At 48.0% G+C, this 21,865-nt stretch overlaps 1 protein-coding gene across 1 annotated transcript in view; it reads left to right on the plus strand.

The window, feature by feature from the left end:
- The window catches only part of IPO5 (importin 5), a 446,703-nt gene that overhangs the window by 118,621 nt on the left and 306,217 nt on the right, over positions 1 to 21,865 (plus strand). Inside the window, exons 7-8 of the mRNA XM_078657510.1 lie at positions 7,380 to 7,502; positions 7,601 to 7,721. Coding sequence (XP_078513636.1) covers positions 7,380 to 7,502; positions 7,601 to 7,721 — 244 coding nt within the window. The remainder of the gene's footprint in view (positions 1 to 7,379; positions 7,503 to 7,600; positions 7,722 to 21,865) is intronic.

A 21,865-nucleotide genomic window follows, 5' to 3' on the forward strand; every position in this document is an offset into this window, starting at 1 on the left:
ATGTGTGGGGTCCGAATGACTATGACGTGTCGCAGCTTCGGTGGGTGACTCTGGCCAATATGGTTGCGAAGAGGGATATTGCGCAGTTGTGGGGGTCCCCGAGGCCGCCTACAGTGACTGCTTGGAAAGAGTCTGGACTGGTGCATGTTCAGAGAGAAGACCGTGTATATGGCAATAGGCCGACCCAAAAATTGGGGGAAGATTTGGAACCCTTGGAACTCATACCGTGGAGATATCTGTGTGCCCCCACTCACTGCTATTCCTAGTCCTTCCCAGTCGCCCTGACCTACATCCCTTCTAGCTGTGGTATATTGTGCTGATCATATGCAATTCTACCTTTGCCGCCCTCCCCTCATCTGTATTCAAAAAAATATTTTCTCCTGCTGTCATGTATCTCCCGTCCTCCTTGAGCGCAGACCTAATGGCTGTATTATTACCGTATTGCCTTGTTTGTATGTTTGATGTGTTGTTTCTTTCTGTTTTATATAATAAAAAGTTAAAAAAAAAAATCCGGGCTGTTCTTTTACCCCTGGGGTAATCAACAAAATTAGTGTTCAGAGCCTAGCTTCGAGAATGCTGTCAAATATCTGCTCTCAGGCATTCTATTTTGGACGAAAAATCCATTCGAGATGTTAAGTGTTGTATATTTTTTTCCTCACAATGTTATTCATTAGAGTGGCCCGATGTACATTTTGTACTGCGAATGTGAGTGTGGATGCATTTAATTGTCTGTAATCTAAGCCAGACGATATGAATTATCGGCTTTCATTACGGGTAACAAGGGATTATTCACAGGTTAGGTGCAATTCTCAATCACACCCTGATACTTGAGTTGATCTAAGATCGCCTTGACATTTTTCTTTGCTTCATGCTTTGTGTATTACCTCTGATGTTGAGGAATTGTTTTTTTCGGGATCTTGTGAGGAGGTGACTCCTCATCCCACCCAACATGATTGCAGGAAAGTGCAGGAGCTAATGTTCACTCCTGCACGTATAAATATTTAACTAAATTCTGGTGCGAGGTCTGAGAAAGCAGATAAAATAACTACTCCCTTTGGACAATCCATTACGTACTCAGGTGGCCAATCCTTTTCGACCAAAAGAATGTCGTAACCATAAAGTAAAAAGTAAAGTCCACATTTGTAAAGCGCACAATCGCCCGTAAGGGTCTCTAGGCGCTGGGGGCCGTCAGGAAGATTAAGCGAGCTATTGCCCAGAGTCACATGGTGTTGGGCTAACCTGCCGCCGGAGCCGGGGATCGAACCGTGGTCCCCAGATTCCAGCGTCAGTCGCCCTGGCCGCGGCGCCACACCTCTATAGGTCCGGTTCTCCCAAAGGAAACCATATACTTGCCTGGGTATGTCTTCCTCCCCTCCTCCCCACCTCCCTGCCCCCCCTTCCATTAGGGACGTAATTGCGTATAAGCGATGTGGGACACTTATCTTTTTATCTGGTGTTTCCTCAGTTATATGCACATTCAGCGCTATTACCTCCAGACAATCTATCCGCTTCTGGCGAGCTACTGTGACTTCTGCTGTGCTGTCCAGCATCATTCCCCCTTCAGAAGCAGATTCCTCAGTAGCCTGGGCATTGATCATTTTAATCCCGCAACCTTCTTAAATTGCGATTTATTTATTCTTTTTTTCCCCCCACAAATTATTTTTTTGTTGGATGTGTGGGCGAAGGCCCTACAATGACCTCTAGGAGAAAGTGGCATAAATTCACAGCGAGTCCAACGTTTCGACCATATTCAAACACCTGCCCAACATGCAGGGGGTAAAAATCAAACTTAATGCAGACAGTTCGAGATCTCAAGATCTGCATATCAAGTAGTTGGTCATTGTGAGAAGTTGGCCTGATATATAGTGCTCACTATTCTAGTGATCACTCTGCATCATACCAAACAACCCTTATTGATGATTGGTTGTAAGTCAACCTGATAGACCAGCTATCCTAGTAGCATGGACAAGAGCAGTCTTTAGGCTAAACTCTAGAGGGCGTGTTAAGCCAGCTGTTATACCATCACATATACCCCTTGAACACCAAGTGAAAGGACACCACACAAGTTGTTATGAAAATAAAAGGATATTTATTTATAATACAACAACCCTGGACTCTTTATGAGGACAGGGTGCTAAGCACAATACAAAGCTCTTAAAGAAATACTGAAAGTCGCACAATTTACACAAATGCCCGAGGGGGCACGGAAAACCATATACTACAAAAGTGGAATGCGAAATTACTAGCAGGTAAGTACTACTCTCAGAGGCTTTAGAACCTCTGGGCCTACAATGCTGAACCCTTAGATTAGAAGCAGGAGGCCTGGGGACGTCGTGTGCAGAGTGGGAACTCTCACGCGTAATGCGGGACAAAGTCTATGGATGCTAGTAAATGCAAAGTCAGTGTTCTCGGGCGAACCCGACTAGGTAGGTCAAAAACGAAAGTGGATCTAGACACTTAGAGAGTGGATCTACGCTGGAGCACCGTGGTACTCGGTTTACTTAGCCCAGAGGCTGCGGCTGCATAGGGTTCAAGTGTCGTCGGGAATCCTCGTTGACGAACCAGGAGCCTGAAGTGGAAGTTGCTGGCAGGCGACCAGTGAAGATGTTCCGGGCTGATCCAAGGACTGGATCAGTGAAGAAGGATACCTGTAAGCAGAGGGGACCAAGTTCTGAATCACTAGCCAGTGATTAGGTGGGCACCAGGATGGCACCGGACGAGGTCACTCAGCCAGGTGAAGAGGTGACACTGGATTCTGCTGCTGCACGGACCAGGGCGAGGATGTCGACCAGGCTGGAGGTCTGTGAGCTGTCCCACGTCGGATGTCTGCTGCTGGCGATGCTGGATCCGGTGAAGGAGGCAACAAGCCTTGGCTAAGGCAAGCCCACGTGGCGACACAAAATGGCGTCTGGAGTGGACCAGGAGGGTCCGAGGAAGTTCCCCTTCAAGAGGACACCAGGGCCAGTCTAGAGGAGCTAGACCAGCGGTGAAACAACGTAGGACGTTGTCTGGAGGGTCACTAGCCAACGGGCAAGTGACCGGACAACGTGGCAAGCAGCGCAGAAGCAAAAGGGCCCCACGCAGATCTGGAGGATGCTGGGGGGCTGGACTTCGGTGCTCGTGCTGCTTGGGGTTGGGGCTTCTCTTACCCCAGTGCACCCACTCGAGGGTCCCTCGGCGGTCGTGCTGGGTCAGTGTCGTGCTGGTTCTGATGGTCGCCGGGTCCTCTGGTCTCGTCGCACCCACGGTTCTCAGCTGTGCTGTAGAGGCAGGTTGAGGTCAGAGAGGGCAGGGAGTCCGGGTCTCGTCGTGCTGGTCAGTCTGGTTCCGGAGGAAGGACGTTTCAGCAAACCGCAAGATACTTAGTTGGTGCCTGCTGCTGCAGGGTGACTACTCCTTAGTCACAAGGGAGAAATCTTGAGAAGAAGTCGAGAGTTCCTTTCGTAGAAAGTAGTTTCAGGATTCAAAGATCTAATTTGGAAGGGTCCCCGCTCCCACCTTTATTCTAAAGAAAGGGGCTGGTACGCGACTAGGTCCTGCCCATGGGTGGGACCAGGAGGGGGGTGGTTACACCCCTCTCCTTTGTCCGGTCTCTCCCCAGCTCAGGGGCTGGTGTGCCCCCAGAACTGGTTTGAGCCGGCCTATGCACAGTGAGCACCGGGGTGCCACTTGCAGTCACCTTCCTCTAAAGCCCTGCCTACCTGGGATACACAAAACCCTGTCTGGGATGGTGCTAGCACCGCCCCTGACAGGAAACCCTTTGTCCAAGCTCTCCTCGCTGGAAGGACTCCCAGCAGCAGGAGGTCAGACTCGTGTTTGTGGTGGCAGCATCCATTTTGTGGAGCTGAGGCTTGAGTTAACTTTAACCGGGGTTCACAGTTACATACATGTCGTGTCCCTCTAGAAGGGTGGAATGCTAACCCCGTCGCCAGAATTGGCGAGGGGTTAGTATTCCAATTCGTATGACACCTTACTCGACATGTTTTGATAATGCTATACCAAAGTTAGCATATGACCGCGAGGTACATAATGCACTTAAGAGTATATGGTATAGCGTTATCATGGAACAGCTATTAGGACTTGGTGCCGCAAGCTGCAAACGGGCTCAGCTCATGCCAGAGCACCATTTCACATTATTCCAAGCACTCTGCCTTCAGGATTGATAAGGCCTGCCATAGGAGTGACTGATAGGAATATATGTGTCCATTTTAGGGTTAGATATAGGAATACTATATCTACAGCAAAGGGTGTGTACACCACCTTGCCCCAGCTGTCAAGCAACCAGTTGTGTCTGTTTAGGTAGTCGACCCAGGGGTGGCATAATACATGCTGCAGCCCCTGGGAGACCTCTGGGTGCACCTCTGCCCTGGTTACAGGGACTCAAGAGGGCCCAGTGCCAATTCAGTACCTGGGTACAATTTGGAATAGAGAGAACAGCTAGGCTGTGGGTCTGATTAGCAGGCCCACAGCCAGGGAAAGTCGTAAACCAGTGAAGCAAAAAGCAAAAATCTGGGGTGATCATAGGATTGCAGACCCTACTCTCCTACAGTCATGAAACTCCGTTGTCATCATAAACAGGGTTTTCTTAATTTGCGATTTTTATGTCTTTTGTGTTTTTCTTACCGCGTAACGATGTTGTCTGAAGTGCGATGTGACTCCCTCTTCGGCTTGACTTGCTCTCCCGTTCTGAGCTCTGACCGCCTTTCTCTCTCTGAATGCTTTTCGGATGTCTCCTGAAAGGAACAAGATGAACGTGTCAGTATCCTAATACCGGTCAGGTTTTCTAATATTGTCACGGTTTCTCAGATTGTATTTTCTTTCGGAGTGTTCCTGTTGAGGAGACCTACCAAGTGACTTTGTTTTGTTTCTTTTTTTGTTTATTATCATCCCATTTCTACTTTGAAAAATCGGGTGCTTGCTTATGGTTATCCTTTTCAGAATTGCTCTGGACTATTGGTCTCCCAGATCTGGCTCCCAGATTATTTCAGTGAAGCTTATGTATCTTCGATAATCTCAGGCAATTCTCGCTCTTGCTGTGCCAGAGTGAATTCCCTCAGGTGTTGGCGTATAGCCACCGCTGCTGCCTCCCTTTTTATGCATCTCAACATATTGGCTGATACCTGGGCAAATTGCCCATCAGTTTAATCCCCAGATCTAAAGCAGACCCTGTCCGTACTCATTCTGAATCGGTTCCAGTACATCTGGTATGACTGCTATTGAAGGGGTACCATGTGTTTTGGTATAAACAGCGAAGATTGTACCCGAAGTGACACACGTCTTCTGGGGGAGCCATTGCCATGGGCAAGCAAATTGTTAGTATTGTGTTTTTCCTGTGGACCCATATGGGGAAAAACTGCTTAAAGCTGTGCAGTTTTCTGTGCTATCCAGGACAGGATTTGCTCCCGGCTGGTGGGAACCTTTCACATCACTGCATTTAGTGTTCGTGGGCTAATACCTGTAGTAGCAATGTGTGGTTGTGTTGCTTGAGCAGCCCCTGCAGGCTGGGCTGTCCATGTTCTCATTACCTATTGTGTTAGTTTTTTACTAAATCTCTGTAGAGCGTACACTTTCCTGCTGCTCATAAAGCAACAATGTCTAAATGCGGTGTATGTGAAGCGAAGACCGGCCAAGCCGCTCCTTCTCTGCAGAGCGGACCGACTTGTGGTATGGGGTAGGGCATGGCACCTTTAAATCAAATGATGTGCTCTTGGTAAGTTAACAGTACATCTTAGTTCACTTATGGGAAATATTTGTCCGGTGGTTCAACTTCAATGTACTCCTGAAATAGCAGTGTGTTTGTTGGTCTGCAAGGCCCGTGGGTGTCCCCGGAAGCTCGCCAGGGTATGGGGGCAATGGCTTGGGCAGTTTGTCTAGTTCTGGACACAGTCTCCCCAGTCACAATATAGCATCCACATTATGTGTGCTGAACGAGCTGCCCTACTTGAAACTGGTATGACTATTAGCCGCTGTATGTTCAACCAACTGCTACATTGTGCTGTTGGTGTTCTAAACTGTAAAATTAAATAAATGGTTTATCAAAAAAAGTGTGCGCTTCTGCAGGCAGAAACTTAACCCAAGAATAGAATACCTCTGTTCTGAATGCTTTGTGTGCCTCTACCACGAAGGTAACTTCACCCGTTGCCGGGAGGCCATGTTTTAATAATGTCATGGTAACTGCCTGTTCAATTTTCTGAAGTATTTAGCCCAACTATCTGTTCTTCAATGTCCCCAACTTCTTTGGTCATTGTCGCAGCAGTACTACCAAGCTAACATCTTACAGATATGGTATGCAAGAATCTCCAATCTTGATTTAACCTACAGCCACTACATAGGGTACAGCTACTCAGCTGAGGCAGATTTGTTCCCCTTCCCACTAGGGATGTCTCCGGTTAAAATTTGAGTAGGGGTCTCTGAGAAAGCATAACTAAACTGTGAGAAAGTGCCATCTTTCTTGCACTGGTATGCCCCCACTTTTTTTTCTGACTGCTGATGTGCTTTGTCTGAGGGTGCCCTAGGCTCCTGCCAACCAGGTACCCAGGGCCTGTGTTCCTTCCCTAAACAATTGACATCTCTGGCCAACTGTCAGCCCCTAGTAAATGGTACCCAGGGCATGGTGACCAGAGAAGACCCCTGAGGGCTACGGCACTTATTGTGCCACCCTCAGGGGCCCTGTACCCTGACACCCACACACTGCCTTTGCAGGCTGAGTGTCCAAGTGCAGAACCAAACAGTCGACATAGCACACATCCCTGTGTGTGTCTGTCTGTGCTGACTTTCTTTCAAAACCTAGCTTGGAACAACCAAATGTGTGGTTTGGAACATTTTCTTATAGCCAACACAATTATTTAGGGGGTTTGGTTCAAGTGGGGATCTGCTTCCTGGTATTTTTATGACTTAATTTAGATTCTCATGCATCTCATGCGCATTTGTGCACAAAACATAAACTTCTTAATGACTGGGCAGGACGTGGATGGTACAATGTGACTAGAGAATTCTACATTTCCATTCAATTTTTTCAGTATTATGGATGCTGTGTTCTAGTTGGTGTAATTTGGTTTAGGATTGGTGCTCTATCCATCTTTGCGCATTAAATCTGGCTCTTGCAACGTGACAAATGGAACATTTTGTTAATATCAGTACTGCAGTTGTGTAACCTAATCAACTGCGTAATATGTGTATTACACAGGCCGGGATGAATTTCTTATGCATTTAGTGCCTGCTCGCACCAAACAGCACTTTGTACATAGCAATCAATTTATCCTGTTTTGGTGAATGGTTTAAGTGAAAGCAAAGCATCTTGAAGATGACTACTCATTATTGTGTTTGTATCTGTGTTCTATATAAGTAAAATGTTTGCGTTTCATTGCCCTTTTTTTTAGGCTGCCAATGAATCTTGTTACCAGAACGATGATTTGGTACTGAAAGCCTTGGTTGAGATTGCAGATACAGTTCCTAAATATCTGCGCCCGCACCTGGAGCCTACATTGCAGTTGAGTCTGAAGGTACATCTGCTTAGAATGTGTCCGTTTTCCTTTAATGTTTGGTACAGCTATATCCGATCGGAGTGTTTTTACTTCTTACCTTGACTCTTTGCTTGCAGTTGTGCGCCGATACCACCCTGAGTAATATGCAACGACAATTGGCACTTGAAGTGATAGTGACACTTTCTGAGACTGCTGCGGCTATGTTGAGGAAGCATACAAGTATTCTTGGACAGGCTAGTAAGTATACTGCACTTTTTTTCTTGACTTAATTGCGTCTATTACAGCTAGTCTTCTTGAGTTTTAACTTGACAATGGAAGCTTATAATGAAAATAAGCTTTTGACCGAGCACACTGGTCTGGCTTTAGTTCAGTGTTGTGTGATTTCAGTGTTCGTTCACACGCTAAACCACAGTGATATGAAGAATGCATGCCCTCTTAAGATTCAGGTTTTTTCATACTAAAATATGCCTGGCATTCATTTATTCCTCACCAGTTATAATGGATAAATAGTTACTAATTTAGCAAATAAAACCCAGATATTTTGACGTCATTTATTAAACAAATCGTCCAAGAGTCTGTGGCTATGTTGGGGGAAAATGTGCCTTGTGTTTCGTGAATCTGTGCAATCCACTTTAACAGCAATTGAAATAAACCCTTCCTAAAAGACTTTCCATTTAAGAATTAGTGAAGAACCATTGGAAACATGCTGAGCTATAAATAATACCAGAATTTGAACTCTAGTTGCAGCATGATAATCATGAAAGAAAACGTGCATGTTTTCTGTGTCATTAGTGAAGGGATGGTGGATTACTCTGAACCGCTTAAATGACAGCTACAAATGAGACCCAAGTTGAGATGAGGAGTGTGACATGGTGATCAAACAAATGTATTTGAAGAACTTTTGGGATTGAGTCGAATTTAAGATGTACCTCACAGAAGACTATATAACTTTAATTGTTTTGAATATCAAGCCAGAGTTGCATGAGCTTAATGATAAAAGTGAGAAATTATCTAGTGATTGAATCTTGCAGTAGAAGGGATGTTGATGTCTAAGATGTTGTCTCTGCCTGTTGTGAGTTTTTCTACAGGGTACTAGAATGGGATTCAATGTCTGGAGGGGTATAGGTACTCTTTAAATGTTTTTATGTATAGATGTAGTTTATAATCTAAATCTGTTTCAAAGTGACAGATCGGAGGTAAATGGAGTTCTTAAACATGAGCCAAATAAACACTGTCCTTTCTTGTAATCACATATCTGTCAGTTTCAACACAGACACACACAGACACACACAGACACACACAGACACACACAGACACACACAGACACACACAGACACACACAGACACACACAGACACACACAGACACACACAGACACACACAGACACACACAGACACACACAGACACACACAGACACACACAGACACACACAGACACACACAGACACACACAGACACACACAGACACACACAGACACACACACAGACACACACAGACACACACAGACACACACAGACACACACAGACACACACAGACACACACAGACACACACAGACACACACAGACACACACAGACACACACAGACACACACAGACACACACAGACACACACAGACACACACACAGACACACACAGACACACACAGACACACACAGACACACACACACACACACACACACACACACACACACACACACACAGACACACACACAGACACACACAGACACACACAGACACACACAGACACACACAGACACACACACACACACACACACACACACACACACACACACACACACTCTCTCTCTCACACTCTCTCACACTCTCACACTCTCTCACACTCTCTCACACTCTCTCACACTCTCTCACACTCTCACACACTCTCACACTCTCTCACACTCTCTCACACTCTCTCACACTCTCTCACACTCTCTCACACTCTCTCACACTCTCTCACACTCTCTCACTCTCTCACTCTCTCACTCTCTCACTCTCTCACTCTCTCACTCTCTCACTCTCTCACTCTCTCACTCTCTCACTCTCTCACTCTCTCACTCTCTCACTCTCTCACTCTCTCACTCTCTCACTCTCTCACTCTCTCACTCTCTCACTCTCTCACTCTCTCACTCTCTCACTCTCTCACTCTCTCACTCTCTCACTCTCTCACTCTCTCACTCTCTCACTCTCTCACTCACACTCTCTCTCTCACACTCTCTCTCTCACACTCTCTCTCTCACACTCACACTCTCACACTCTCACACTCTCTCTCTCACACTCTCACACTCTCACACTCTCTCTCTCACACTCTCTCTCTCACACTCTCTCTCTCACACTCTCTCTCTCACACTCTCTCTCTCACACTCTCACACTCTCACTCTCACACTCTCACACTCTCACTCTCACACTCTCTCTCTCACACTCTCTCTCTCACACTCTCTCTCTCACACTCTCTCTCTCACACTCTCTCTCTCACACTCTCTCTCTCACACTCTCTCTCTCACACTCTCTCTCTCACACTCTCTCTCTCACACTCTCTCTCTCACACTCTCTCTCTCACACTCTCTCTCTCACACTCTCTCTCTCTCACACTCTCTCTCTCACACTCACTCTCTCACACTCTCTCACTCTCTCACACTCTCAGTGCAGAACAGTGTGAAGAGTCTACATGGCACAGATCATTGTGTGCCATGCTTGCAACCCACTGTCCTGGCATAGGTCAGCCACCCCTCTAGTTGGGGCGCTTTACCAGTGTTTAGGGTACAGGTGCATGAGTCCTGTACCCCTACAGTGTCTAGACCAATTCCTACACATTGTAAGTGCTGTAATGCCATTAAGAGTGTATGGTGCTGGGAGTTTGCCATGATGAACTCCACAGCCCCATAATGGCTTTACTGAAAACTGGGAAGTTTAGTATCCGATTTCTCAGAACATTGAACCCACACTGTTGCCAGTGATGTATTTAATGACAAATGCACTCCGAGGGCATCTTCAAGATGACCCCTGAAAAACGACCAGCCTCTGGTGGGTTCCCTGAATTGTACTCGCCACCCTGCCACCATAAGACATGTTTCTGGACTCCTGGGGTGGGAGCCTTTGCTCCCTGAGCCCAGAAACTAAGCCTTTCCTTGGAGGAGGTGGTCACACCTCTCAGGCCATGAAGAGCCATCTGTGGCAGGGGAGCTTCAAAGGCCTTGCAGCCTTTGTAATGCTACCCCAGCCTCTCCTATCAGTAGCAGACCCCCTTCCTGTCTCCTCTCCTTTTCGGTGGGAAGACAGGCGGGAAAAATTTGCCAGCCCAGAAGGTGTGCCCACCTCTGCCTACCCCACCCCTCAGGTGGAGGAGGCGCGGTGAAGCCCTCTCTTCAGATGGCAGGCACTCCCCAACCAGGACTAGAGATTGTGCTCACTCCCCACGTGGGTTGAGCACACCAAGGGTGTAGTGACCCGAAGGTCAGTAGCCCTTCAGCTACTTACCTCGAGACCCCTAAACGTCCCCTAATTACATTATTTAGGGGCAGCCCTGAACCAAACCGGCAAATTCCTGAAACCTACGAAGGACGAAATAAGATGCCTAGCTGAAGAGCCAACAGAGAAGAACTGACTTGGCCACCAGCCTTACCGGTCCGTCTGCAGTTTTCAGAGATCCTGCGCCAAATCGCCTTGTCCTGCAGCCAGCAACCTCCAGAACCCCTTGGAGGACTGACTGCCTTCAACAAAGACCGGATCTACTTATGACAGAAATTATTATATGAAATGTTTACATTTTGGGAGATCTTGCTAGCTACAAACCAATAAAGTAGGGTGGTGCCAGTGTCCTTCCTGAAGGGAAAACTGCATTGCATCACATTAAAAGCTGCACTGGATAGTGCTGAAGCAGACGGTCATCCCAAATGGGTAGAAATGGCTTCTGTGCAGAGTTGCCAGCCAAAATCTTTACTAGGTCTTTTGCCTGGAAACAATGAAAGTAAGTAAGTCCTCTTTTTCCCTGCCGACGAGGAACTGTTCTTTTTGTAGGCCACCTGGTGGACGTGGCTATTTGTAGATTTTCTTTTCAGTCTGTCCAGTATCTTGGCAACTACCGCAGACATGGATGGATTAAATGGAGTGGACAAGACACAGGCTCTGGTCATCCTGGATATATGAACTGGTCTGACTCGTAAGGCCACTTTGCCTTCCTTTCTACCTACTGGGAAGGGAGGACGACTTATTTATAGCCAACACAGTTGACCCAATTACTCCTGTCAGTTAAGTGCATTGTCGGAAGAGGAACTAGGGCTACTAGAGCGATAGTCCTTGTGTTGTGATAGACTCTGCAGAAGCACCAGGAAAGTATTGACCTTTTTTCTTTGTGTCCTCAGCAATTGGTGGTTTGTGGAAATATCCTACATGTATACTTACACTATTGCACTCTAGTTGGATAATCCAGTTATTGCCATTGGGCACTTCATTTTGCAGCAGTCAAGGCTTGGTTTTAGACTGTACGGGCGAAAGATCTGATTTAGTATGACACCGAATTGACTGAACATTTCCAAATCCAGCACCAGCTAGTTGCAGCTCTTCAAACTGTATTTTTCCTTCATCAAATTAACTTTGCATTCTAATAACCCCAATCAAATGTTATTTTGAGGATTGCAGCGAGAAACTGCAATTTTATGTTGGTCTTATTTTGCCAGTTGTGGTCCTTCCCCTTTCTAAACTGGGTATTTCAAGATGCATTTTCATGCATCAAATTCCTGCAAAATCCTAAAACTATTAAGACTGTTCAGACAGTAGCTGGCACGTCTGCAAAGATAAAGAACAAGGTGGATCTCACTCTACTCAGTGAAGCCAATCTCATTCTCTTCTCCCCTTCACTATTCTCTGTGAATGTCCTAGTTTCACCCATACATTAACACAAACACCATACTTGAACAAAGAATGACTTGCAGAGTGTGCTATTTTATATAAGAAAATCAAACTTCTTCTGACCCATGAATACAGTCACCAGTACCACACACAAATGAACCACACTTCGACTCGATGGTATTCCTGCCATCTGGCCTGGTGTCCCCAATCATTGTTTAATCCACACAGGGCAGTTCTACATGACACAGCCTCCCTTCATGTACTAGAAGAGGAAATTTGACCGCACATCAGAAGTTCTGAAAGATCTCATTAGCTCACAATTGAGGCTACGGTTACATTTAATATTGTCTGCCTTGAATACAAGTTCCTTGGCAAGATGGCCTGCTTTACCTATCCAAACGTGACCATTTCAGGGGGACACAATGAATACCAAAAGTTTATGGGTGGCCTGCTTGAAATAATCTGTCACTGGTAGTTACTTGGGGTACATCCCAGTCCATTGTTCTGTTTGCCTTTGCCACCGTACCACCTCAGACAAACTAGCCATATGCAAATCAGTCTTGGTCCTTCTCCATTTAAAATAGTTTAGCCTGAACTGCCTGGCCAGGTTCCCTCTGAGCTGAAACAGACGCAACCCCAGACCCATTTATTCTTTGCTCTAGTTTAGATCTGCACCCTCAACTCCTTTCTCCAGAAGGCAAAAATTCTAGATGCTCACACTGGCCCATGTCTAGTCTGTCCTCGACCCTAGGGCATGGATGGTGGTTTTAAACCTGCAAAATGCCTATGTCTGTAAATTTTATATGGTAGAGGCATCTAGCCACAGATTCCTTACCTTTTGAACTTCCCAGGTGTCTGACCGGATCCAGAAGATGTTTGAGCAGTACTGTTGCAGGCTGGGAGGTGGCGTCGGTTGACGCCACGTGACTTTGCTGGTGTCATGTTCGTTGTTATGATGTCCGTGTCTTCTATATAGGCACGCCCTATGCACGCTGATGTCGCATTTCTTGCTGCATCAGCCGGCACTGATCTGCTGAAGAGCGCTACCCCTGTCATTATTTTTTTAGAAGTTTTTGAATTATTATTTTTTTTTTTTGTCGAACTCTCTGTAGGTTTTCCGTATGTCTGAGGACCTCAGGATTCAAACTGGAGCGCCTGTCATCGCGCCATGTCTGTCACGGATCCCCCACCTCGTGTGTCTTCGGAGCCTGGAGTGCGACCATGACCTGAAGTCGTGCTTCAACTGCTAGGCCATGGTGGCCAAAGCTTTGAGGGAGTGGCCCTAAAGCTGCTTACCTCCCATTGTCTGGCACCTCGGAGGTGTCCTCTGAGGTCTCGGTCGAGAGAAAGGTCCGAGCACCACTCCGGGAGTTTGAAGTCCTCTTCCTCCCTCACCAAGGGGGTCGGGTAAGAAGCACAGGAAGTAGAAGCTCTCTTCGACTTCACCCTGCCAGTCACCCAATGCAATGGAGGTGTCTGTGTGCAAAGCTTCTTTTGGCGGAACGAGTGACGGGGTTGGCTCTGCATTTACCTCCCTTTCTGCATCCGGGAGCGACCCCTGCCCAAATGAAGGCCTTTTACCACCATGTGTGCCATTTTTGGGTGACCTGACTCTGCGGGTGCGTCTTCGGGCTGAGCGGATGAAGAACCACTGGGTCCTGCACCAGCGGCTCTGGCCCCTGTGCCCCAGGCCCGCGCTGGTCGTACCCCCTCGACCTTCCCCTTCACTGCATCTGACTGAGAGACTCCCGACACCCACTGGCAGCGCCAGCCCATTCTTGTCCCTGACACTGAGCCAGTTGGGCATCCACAGATGCAGAGACCGGCTCTGACTGAGCCTTTGGGCTCTATGTAGTTTCCTCAGCCTTTTTCTGAAGGGCTAGGATTGGAGGAAGATTGAGAGGGGAATGGAGTCCGTAAACACTGCGTGCCTATTGGGCCGTTACACTCATTACCTATGGTACAGTTGCACAAGTCCCAGAGGAGGCCCGGCTTATCTTCTCCCACGCTGCTGCTGACTGGAGAGCTGCTGCAAAGTTTACAATTTTTTGTGTCCTTGGCATGACCGGCTCGCTATGCAAAGTAATTTCCTAGACGGTGGCTGTTATGTCTGGCTTCTCTGGGGATGTCCAAGCCAACCTGATGGACATGCCTTTTGATGGCTCGCATCTCTTCGGAGATGGGGCAGACCAGTCGTTGGATATCTTCAAGGAGTTGTGGGCTACGGCCAAATCCTTGGGCCTCTCAGTTATCCCAGCCTACATTTGCCTTTCCTTGCTGCAGAAGGGGCTTCCAGCCCTATCCTAGCCAGAGAACCGCACAAGTTCTGCAACCTCTGCGTGGGCGCGGCTCGCCCCGACCCTGTGGGTCAGGCAGCCAGAAGTCCAGTCAGGCTACAAACCCCCCCTCCCTCCTCTGCTTCCAAACTAGGAGTCCTCAAGGATCACTGACCTCCAGTTGGTGGCAGGATCCGCAATCACCTCCACCACTGACAGGACATCACCTTGGACAGGTGGTTTCACCAGATAGTCCGAAGGGTCTACTCCCTCTCCTTAGAGACTTACCCTCCCTCTCTCCATGCCTCTAACTTACCCCAGTATTGAACTTTCATAGATTCCCATGCTTTGTATCATTCCCTGTCGTCGGAATGGGAGCCTCGGTAGTATCACAACCATAGAAGCAAAAGAGACAAAATAGGCCTAGGCCTCATCTCATTTTGTATCCTATCACCCTCTTTGTGTAAAAGAGACCAAACTTTTGCCAGGACCAATCAGATCAGCCTCACCCCATAGAACCTTCCTGAGAGAGCTCAGAGCCTCGGATTTTTCTACCGCACGTTGTGCTAGGAAGTCTCCACTGAGCTCTGCTCAGTTTTTTCATTCCATACTACTTATTTCTTCAACTTTTCATCTACAATCTAAATATGTCTGACCAGGCGAAGAAGGCCTTATTCAGGTCCTGTGCGTCTTGTGGAAAAAAGCGACTTTTTGTAGAAGATAAGCATGAAAGCTGTATTTATTGCTTCTACCCGGACCACAAGGCCACTGACTGCAAGATTTGTAGAACCTACTCTACAAAAACGCTGCGAAGCAGGGAGTGCCGGCTATTGACCTGGCTTCAAAAGATGAAGACTCGGAAGGAGGTGCTCTCATCGGATGAAGAGGATTCAACAACTCTGTCTTCCTCTCGCAGATCAGAGGGGTAGGTCTCCTCCTTCTTCTTCAGCCGAACCCCCTATCAAGGCCCCTCATAAGATCTCTGACAGGTCTGAGGGGGCTAATCCCATTAAATCTCCTCACGGAAGTGAAAATGAGAGGCTGGGACAGGCTGCTGGATTGGTTACAGCCACTAAGGACAATTAGGAGGTTTCTATCACTTCTCCTCCGCCCAAAAAGGAAAAGACTGGTGAAAAACACTCTGCAGTCAATCCAGGGACCATGCCTGAGAAGAAACGGCGTCCGTCGATGACAAAAACAGGTATGTCGACGACGATTGCTTCTCTGAAAGCTTCCGCTGTTTCATTGGCTCCGTCGACGGGATCGTCGTCTGTAGCGGTTTCGACGTCGACGACTCCGTCGTCGTTGTAAGTACCTGGTTTGTCGACCATGACTACTTCCTCGTCGACGATGATGATCTCAGGGAAGGTGCCGTCGACGACGACAACGACTTAGACAACGACTTCGACGACACTAATGGTGATGACGACGAAACCGTCGACGATAATACCGTCGACGACTATCAAGATTCCGTCGACTAAGTCCAGTGTGCCGTCGATGAATCCATCGTCGATTCCGTCGACGACTGCCGCACCGTCGACAACGGCTCCGTCGACGGGTCAAAAACTACAATTTCCAATACAGAAGGTGAAAATTACACCTGAAATGACGTCTCCTAGACGGGTTTCGTCTCTTCCACCGACAATGCTTCTTGATGACGAGTCAGATGAGGAGGAGGAAGATGGAGGCCAGTATGGGGATGCCTACAGTCCCTCAGATTTAAATGTGAAATTACAAGAGACTGACAGAGGAATACTATGAGCATACATATGACCAACAGGTGCATCACTATGTTCCTCAGGAGCGACGTCCACCAGGTTTGGGACAGGACATGGTGGCCATGCCGGCCTCTCTAGTCTCTGATCTACAGATGATGCTGCAGGACTACAGAACCAGGTTTCCATCAGAACCTTCAGTGCAGCCTGCACAACCTCCACCTCCGGTGCTGCCGCAAGCGCAACCAGTTGTCGTACTGCCTCCTTCACAAGTGGTACCTCTGACGCCACCAGTGGTCGTTCCAGCGGTCCTCTCCCAGACATCGGACCCCGAGCTAGCCAATACTGTTCTGCAGGATACCTCTTCCGATGATGAAGTACAGGTAGATCCATCGACTGATCCATTGCAGGACCCAGACTTGGATCCCGGTGACAGTGGACTACAGGATCCGGGTGCCACTGGTCGAGATACTTCTGTATCACCGCCGGTCGATATAGGGGCGTTCCATAACCTCATGGAAAGAGCGTCAAAGAGGTTTGGACTGCCAATTACAAGGGAGCAGTCTGAATGTTTCCTGTATGATTTCAAAGAACAATACAGAAGATCAGTCGAATCCATTCCCATAATTGAACATGTGTGGTAGGAAGGGATCAAGATCATGCAGAATCCAGCCACTGTTATCCCTGTTCTTCCCAGGCTGGAGAAGAAATATAAGGCTCCGGATGGCAGTCCTGCTCGTCTTCTTGGGCAGCCGAAGCCTGATTCGGTGATCTCTCAGGCCGCCCAAAGCAAATCCGAAAACCCATCAACGCCTTTTACTACGCTTCCGGACAAAGACGGTAGGCGCTTTGATAACGTGGGGAAGAGGTTTTCTTCCATGGCCAGCTTGCTTGTTCGAGCAGCAAATGCTCTAGCCATTCTAGGCAGTTACGATCGCCAGATGTGGTGTGACATGGAGCCATTTGTGGAACAACTGCCAGACTCCGCGAGGGAAGAGGCCAAGAGAGTACTGCTGGAGGGAGAGAAATCATCCTCCGAAGTAATCGATTGTGCTATGGATATAGCTTCGACGGCTTTTCGTGCCTTAGCAGGATCAGCGGTGTTATGCCATCAGGGCTGGTTGAGAGCCACCTGGTTTCGTCAGGAGGTCCAAAATAAGATCCTGGACCTCCCATTTGATGGGGAGATGCTTTTTGGTAAGCATGTTGAGGATGCCCTGCAAAGTATAAAAAAGGATACTGACACGTTGAAGTCATTGGGATCACTGAACTATCGAAAGGTCCCATTTAGAGGTGCACGAGGCAGAGGTTTCTCTTCTTATAGAGTCAACACCCAGCAAAGATATTCCTCGCAGTCTTATAAGACTCCATATTCGAACCGACGCCAGGGACAATTGGCGTCTTTCTCTCGCCAACCTCAGCGAGGGCGTCGGAGCCGCCAGGGACGCGACAATGCCAAGAGGCAATAGCGGCCTCCTGGCTCTTACTACTGTTCCTCCCCTCCCAGTCACATCAGTGGGGGGCAGGATATCCTTTTGTCCTTTTGTGGGTCCTGAATATTGTTCAGAGTGGCCATACGTTGGAATTCCAAGATCTTCCTCCAACTAGAGCTCCTGGCGCCAACCGCACAAAACATCTGGGACTGCTCCATCTCGAAGCCCACCAATTGTTCATCAAGGGGCCAATAGAACCAGTACCTCTCTCTCTCTGAGGGGCAGAGGTTTTTATTCCAGGTTTTTCCTGGTTCGGAAGACGGCAGAGACTTGGCGCCCCATACTAGACCTACGAGAGCTCAACACTTATCTCATCAAACTATCTTTCAGGATGGTTACTCTCCAAGGTATTCTTCCTCTTTTGAACCCAGGCGACTATTTGGCGTCTCTGGATTTAGAAGATGCGTATTTCCACATACTGATACACCCAGCTCACAGACAATATCTACGCTTCACAGTAGGCAGGAGCCATTTCCAATTCAAGGTGCTTCCGTTTGGCCTTCGGTCGGCACCACGGGTATTCACCAAGGTGTTGGCACCAGTAGCGGCTTTTCTACGGAAACAATCCCTGGAAGTTTTCCCTTACTTGGACGACTGGCTCGCCAAGGCTCCATCTTTAAAGGAAACTTCTCAAGCCGTTTCAACTTGCATCCAGTTGTTCAGTCACCTGGGCCTTCAGCTAAACAAACACAAGTCAGTTCTGCAACCCTCCAGGTCCGCAAGATTCCTTGGAGCCATTTTAGACCCAAAGCTATGCACAGCTCGTTCTTCGGAGGAACGTCAACAAAAGTTGATCGTCTCGGCTCGCCAGGTGCTGAAAAAGAAAAGCCTTTCAGTCCGACTCTACAAGTCCCTGCTCGGGTCGATGTCATCCTGCATACCATTAATACCACATTGCAGGCTGCAAATGAGTCCTCTGCTGGAGGAGCTAGACAAGCAATGGTGCCAAGCAGAGGGCTCATTCAACGACAAGGTGTTGGTGACGCCAGAAATGAGAGGCATGCGAGTGGTGGCTACTAAAAGACAATATCGCAGAAGGTCTGACATTCAGGATTTCACCATCCACCCTAATTATGACCACGGATGCCTCTTTGGAAGGCTGGGGAGCATTGCTCAGAGCTTAAAGTCAGCGGGCACTGGAGTCCAGAGCAGCGCCAGTGCCATATAAACTTTTTGGAGCGGACGGCCATTCGGTTGGCTTTGCAGGCTTTCCTTCCCAGAGTTCAGAATCAAACAGTGCTGGTCCGGACGGACAATACGACGGCCATGCACTAAATCAACAAACAAGGAGGAACAAAATCGCAAACTCTGTCCAAAGAAGCTCAGAGAATCTGGGATTATGCGATTCTTCACAGGATCAATTTTCAGGCCGAACACCTGGCAGGTTCTCTCAACGTCACGGCGGATGCCCTGAGTCTCCAGTCAGAGGTGAATCACGAATGGGAATTGAATCAGTCCATTCTGGAGAGTGTGTTCTCGGTCTGGGGAACACCGACCATCGACCTCTTTGCGTCTCCGGTGAACGCCAAATGCCGGTTTTATGCAAGCAAAGTTCACCATCAGGGATCTCTGGGGAACGCCCTTTCGATTGCCTGGTTCGGCGCATTCTTTTACGCTTTTCCGCCATTTCCCCTCATTCCACGAGTACTCAGAATGATGAAGGCGGAGCCATGCAAGATGATTCTCATTGCACCGGCGTGGCCCCGGCAATTCTGGTACACAGAACTCCTTTGACTCTCCCAGGATCATCCAATTCGCTTGCGACAGATTCCGTCCCTATTATCGAGGAATCCGGGGCAGGTGTTCCATCCGGATCTGAAATCGCTGCACTTGACAGCGTGGCTCCTGAACACAGAGTTCCGTCATCTGAATCTCCCCAAGGAGTGTAGAGAAGTATTGTCCCAGGCTCGAGCACCAAGCACTAATAAAACTTACAAGGCAAAATGGAAGAGGTTCTGCCTGTGGTGTCAAAGACAGGGTCTCCATCCTTACAAATCTCTGCCTCATCAACTTTTGCCATATATACAATCATTGGCTAAATCTGGTTTGGCACATTCGTGTGTAAAGGTACATCTTGCAGCCATATCGAGGTTTCGTTTCACTTCTTCAGGCCCGCCTTATGGTCCTCTAGGATTGTTAAACAATTCTTGAAAGGCTTGTTTCGGATGTATCCTCCAGTTCGCCCTCCTCCGCCAGTTTGGCAGCTCAACCTTTTGCTGGCTCAACTCATGAAAGCTCCGTTTGAGCCAGTTCACAAGGCGGACTTGAAATTCCTGTCTTGGAAACTTGCCCTCCTCTTGGCGCTAACATCAGCTAGAAGAGTCAGTGAGCTTCAAGCCCTCTCCATAGTGGATCCATTCCTTCAATTAAAAAAAGATGTGCTTATCCTTCGCACCAAACCAAAATTTATTCCGAAGGTGCCGTCTGAGTTCCACTTGAATGAACCCTTGATTTTAAAGTATTTCTTTCCGCGCCCTTCTACGCCTGCGGAACGCACATTACATTCTTTGGACGTTCAAAGATGCTTGAAATTCTACTTAGAACGCACACGGCCCTTTCGCAAATCATCGCAATTGTTTGTGTCCTACAGCGCACCACGGAAGGGGTTTCCTTTGGCAAAGAGTGGCATTTCCCGCTGGATCTTCAGTGCAATTCAATTCTGCCATCAGGAGGTGGGCAAGCCCCTGGTCAGAAAAGTCTGTGCACATTCCACAAGGTCTGTGGCATCGTCTGTGGCTCTTTTCTCTGGAGTCGCCATCAAGGACATATGCAGGGCAGCAACGTGGAGCAGTACTCATACCTTCACGAAGCACTACTGCCTGGAGTCTGCAGGACAAGACGACGCTGCTGTTGGTTAAGCAGTCCTTAAGAATCTTTTTCATTGAGAGGTGAGCTTTCCCTACAATCCCTCCATCCTAGTGGGCACATTTTGTTTCTTGTTTTGGTATGCTATAAGTATTGTTATGTGATGCCATGTACCTACAAAATGTGTCTTGGTGATTTACTGCTAGCTACTCTGATACAAAGCATGGGAATCTATGAAAGTTCCAATACTGGGGTAAGAAAACAAGTTACTTACCTGTAACTTTGGTTCCCCAGTATTGGTAACTTTCATAGATTCCCATGCGCCCACCCTCCTCCCCTGGGTAAGCTCAGTCTTTTTACAGAGTTAGTGGCGGTTTGCACAACGGCTACGAAAATCTGAGGCGCTGAGCTCTCTCAGGAAGGTTCTATGGGGTGAGGCTGCTCTGATTGGTCCTGGCAAAAGTTTGGTCTCTTTTACACAAAGAGGGTGATAGGATACAAAATGAGATGAGGCCTAGGCCTATTTTTTCTTTTTTGTTTCTATGGTTGTGATACTACTGAGGCTCCCATTCCGATGACGGGGAATGATACAAAGCATGGGAATCTATGAAAGTTACCAATACTGGGAACCAAAGTTACAGGTAAGTAACTTGTTTTCATACAGTTGGCTGATGTATGATCATCTTACTTTACTTCGAGAGGAAGTCATGTCTCTTGGCCAAGGGAGCCATAAAGGGTTCCATTGGCAGAAGTAGGCTGTGGTTGCCATTCTTGCTACTTTCTTGTCCTCAAAAAGGGTGGAGGCCTTTGTCCTATCCTCGACCTCAGAGCCTTCAACTACTTGCTCTTAAAAGAGAACTTCAAAATGCTCACTCTGGCTCAGTTTCTGTCTGCCTTAGATCCAGGAGACTGGATGGTAGCGCTGGACTTGCAGGTCACTTACTTCCATATCCCCGTCCTGCCAGCCCATCACCGCTACCTGCGGTTTACAGTGGGCCACCAGCATTTTCAGTTTGCCATTGTCCCCTTCGGCCTCACCAGGGCCCCCTCAGATGTTCACCAAGGTGATGGTCACAGCTCATCTGCAGAGATCAGGGGTTCCAGTCTTTCCCTATCTCGAGGGCTGGCTGTTAAAGGTGGGCTCGCCCCAGAAGGTCACCTGCCACCTCTGGACTACAGTGAACCTCCTGCATTTGCTGGGGTTCACTCTCAACTTGACAGTCACACCTGACTCCTTCCCAGACG

The sequence above is a fragment of the Lissotriton helveticus genome, chromosome 8 (assembly GCF_964261635.1).
Source record: "Lissotriton helveticus chromosome 8, aLisHel1.1, whole genome shotgun sequence".
NCBI classification, from domain to species: domain Eukaryota; kingdom Metazoa; phylum Chordata; class Amphibia; order Caudata; family Salamandridae; genus Lissotriton; species Lissotriton helveticus.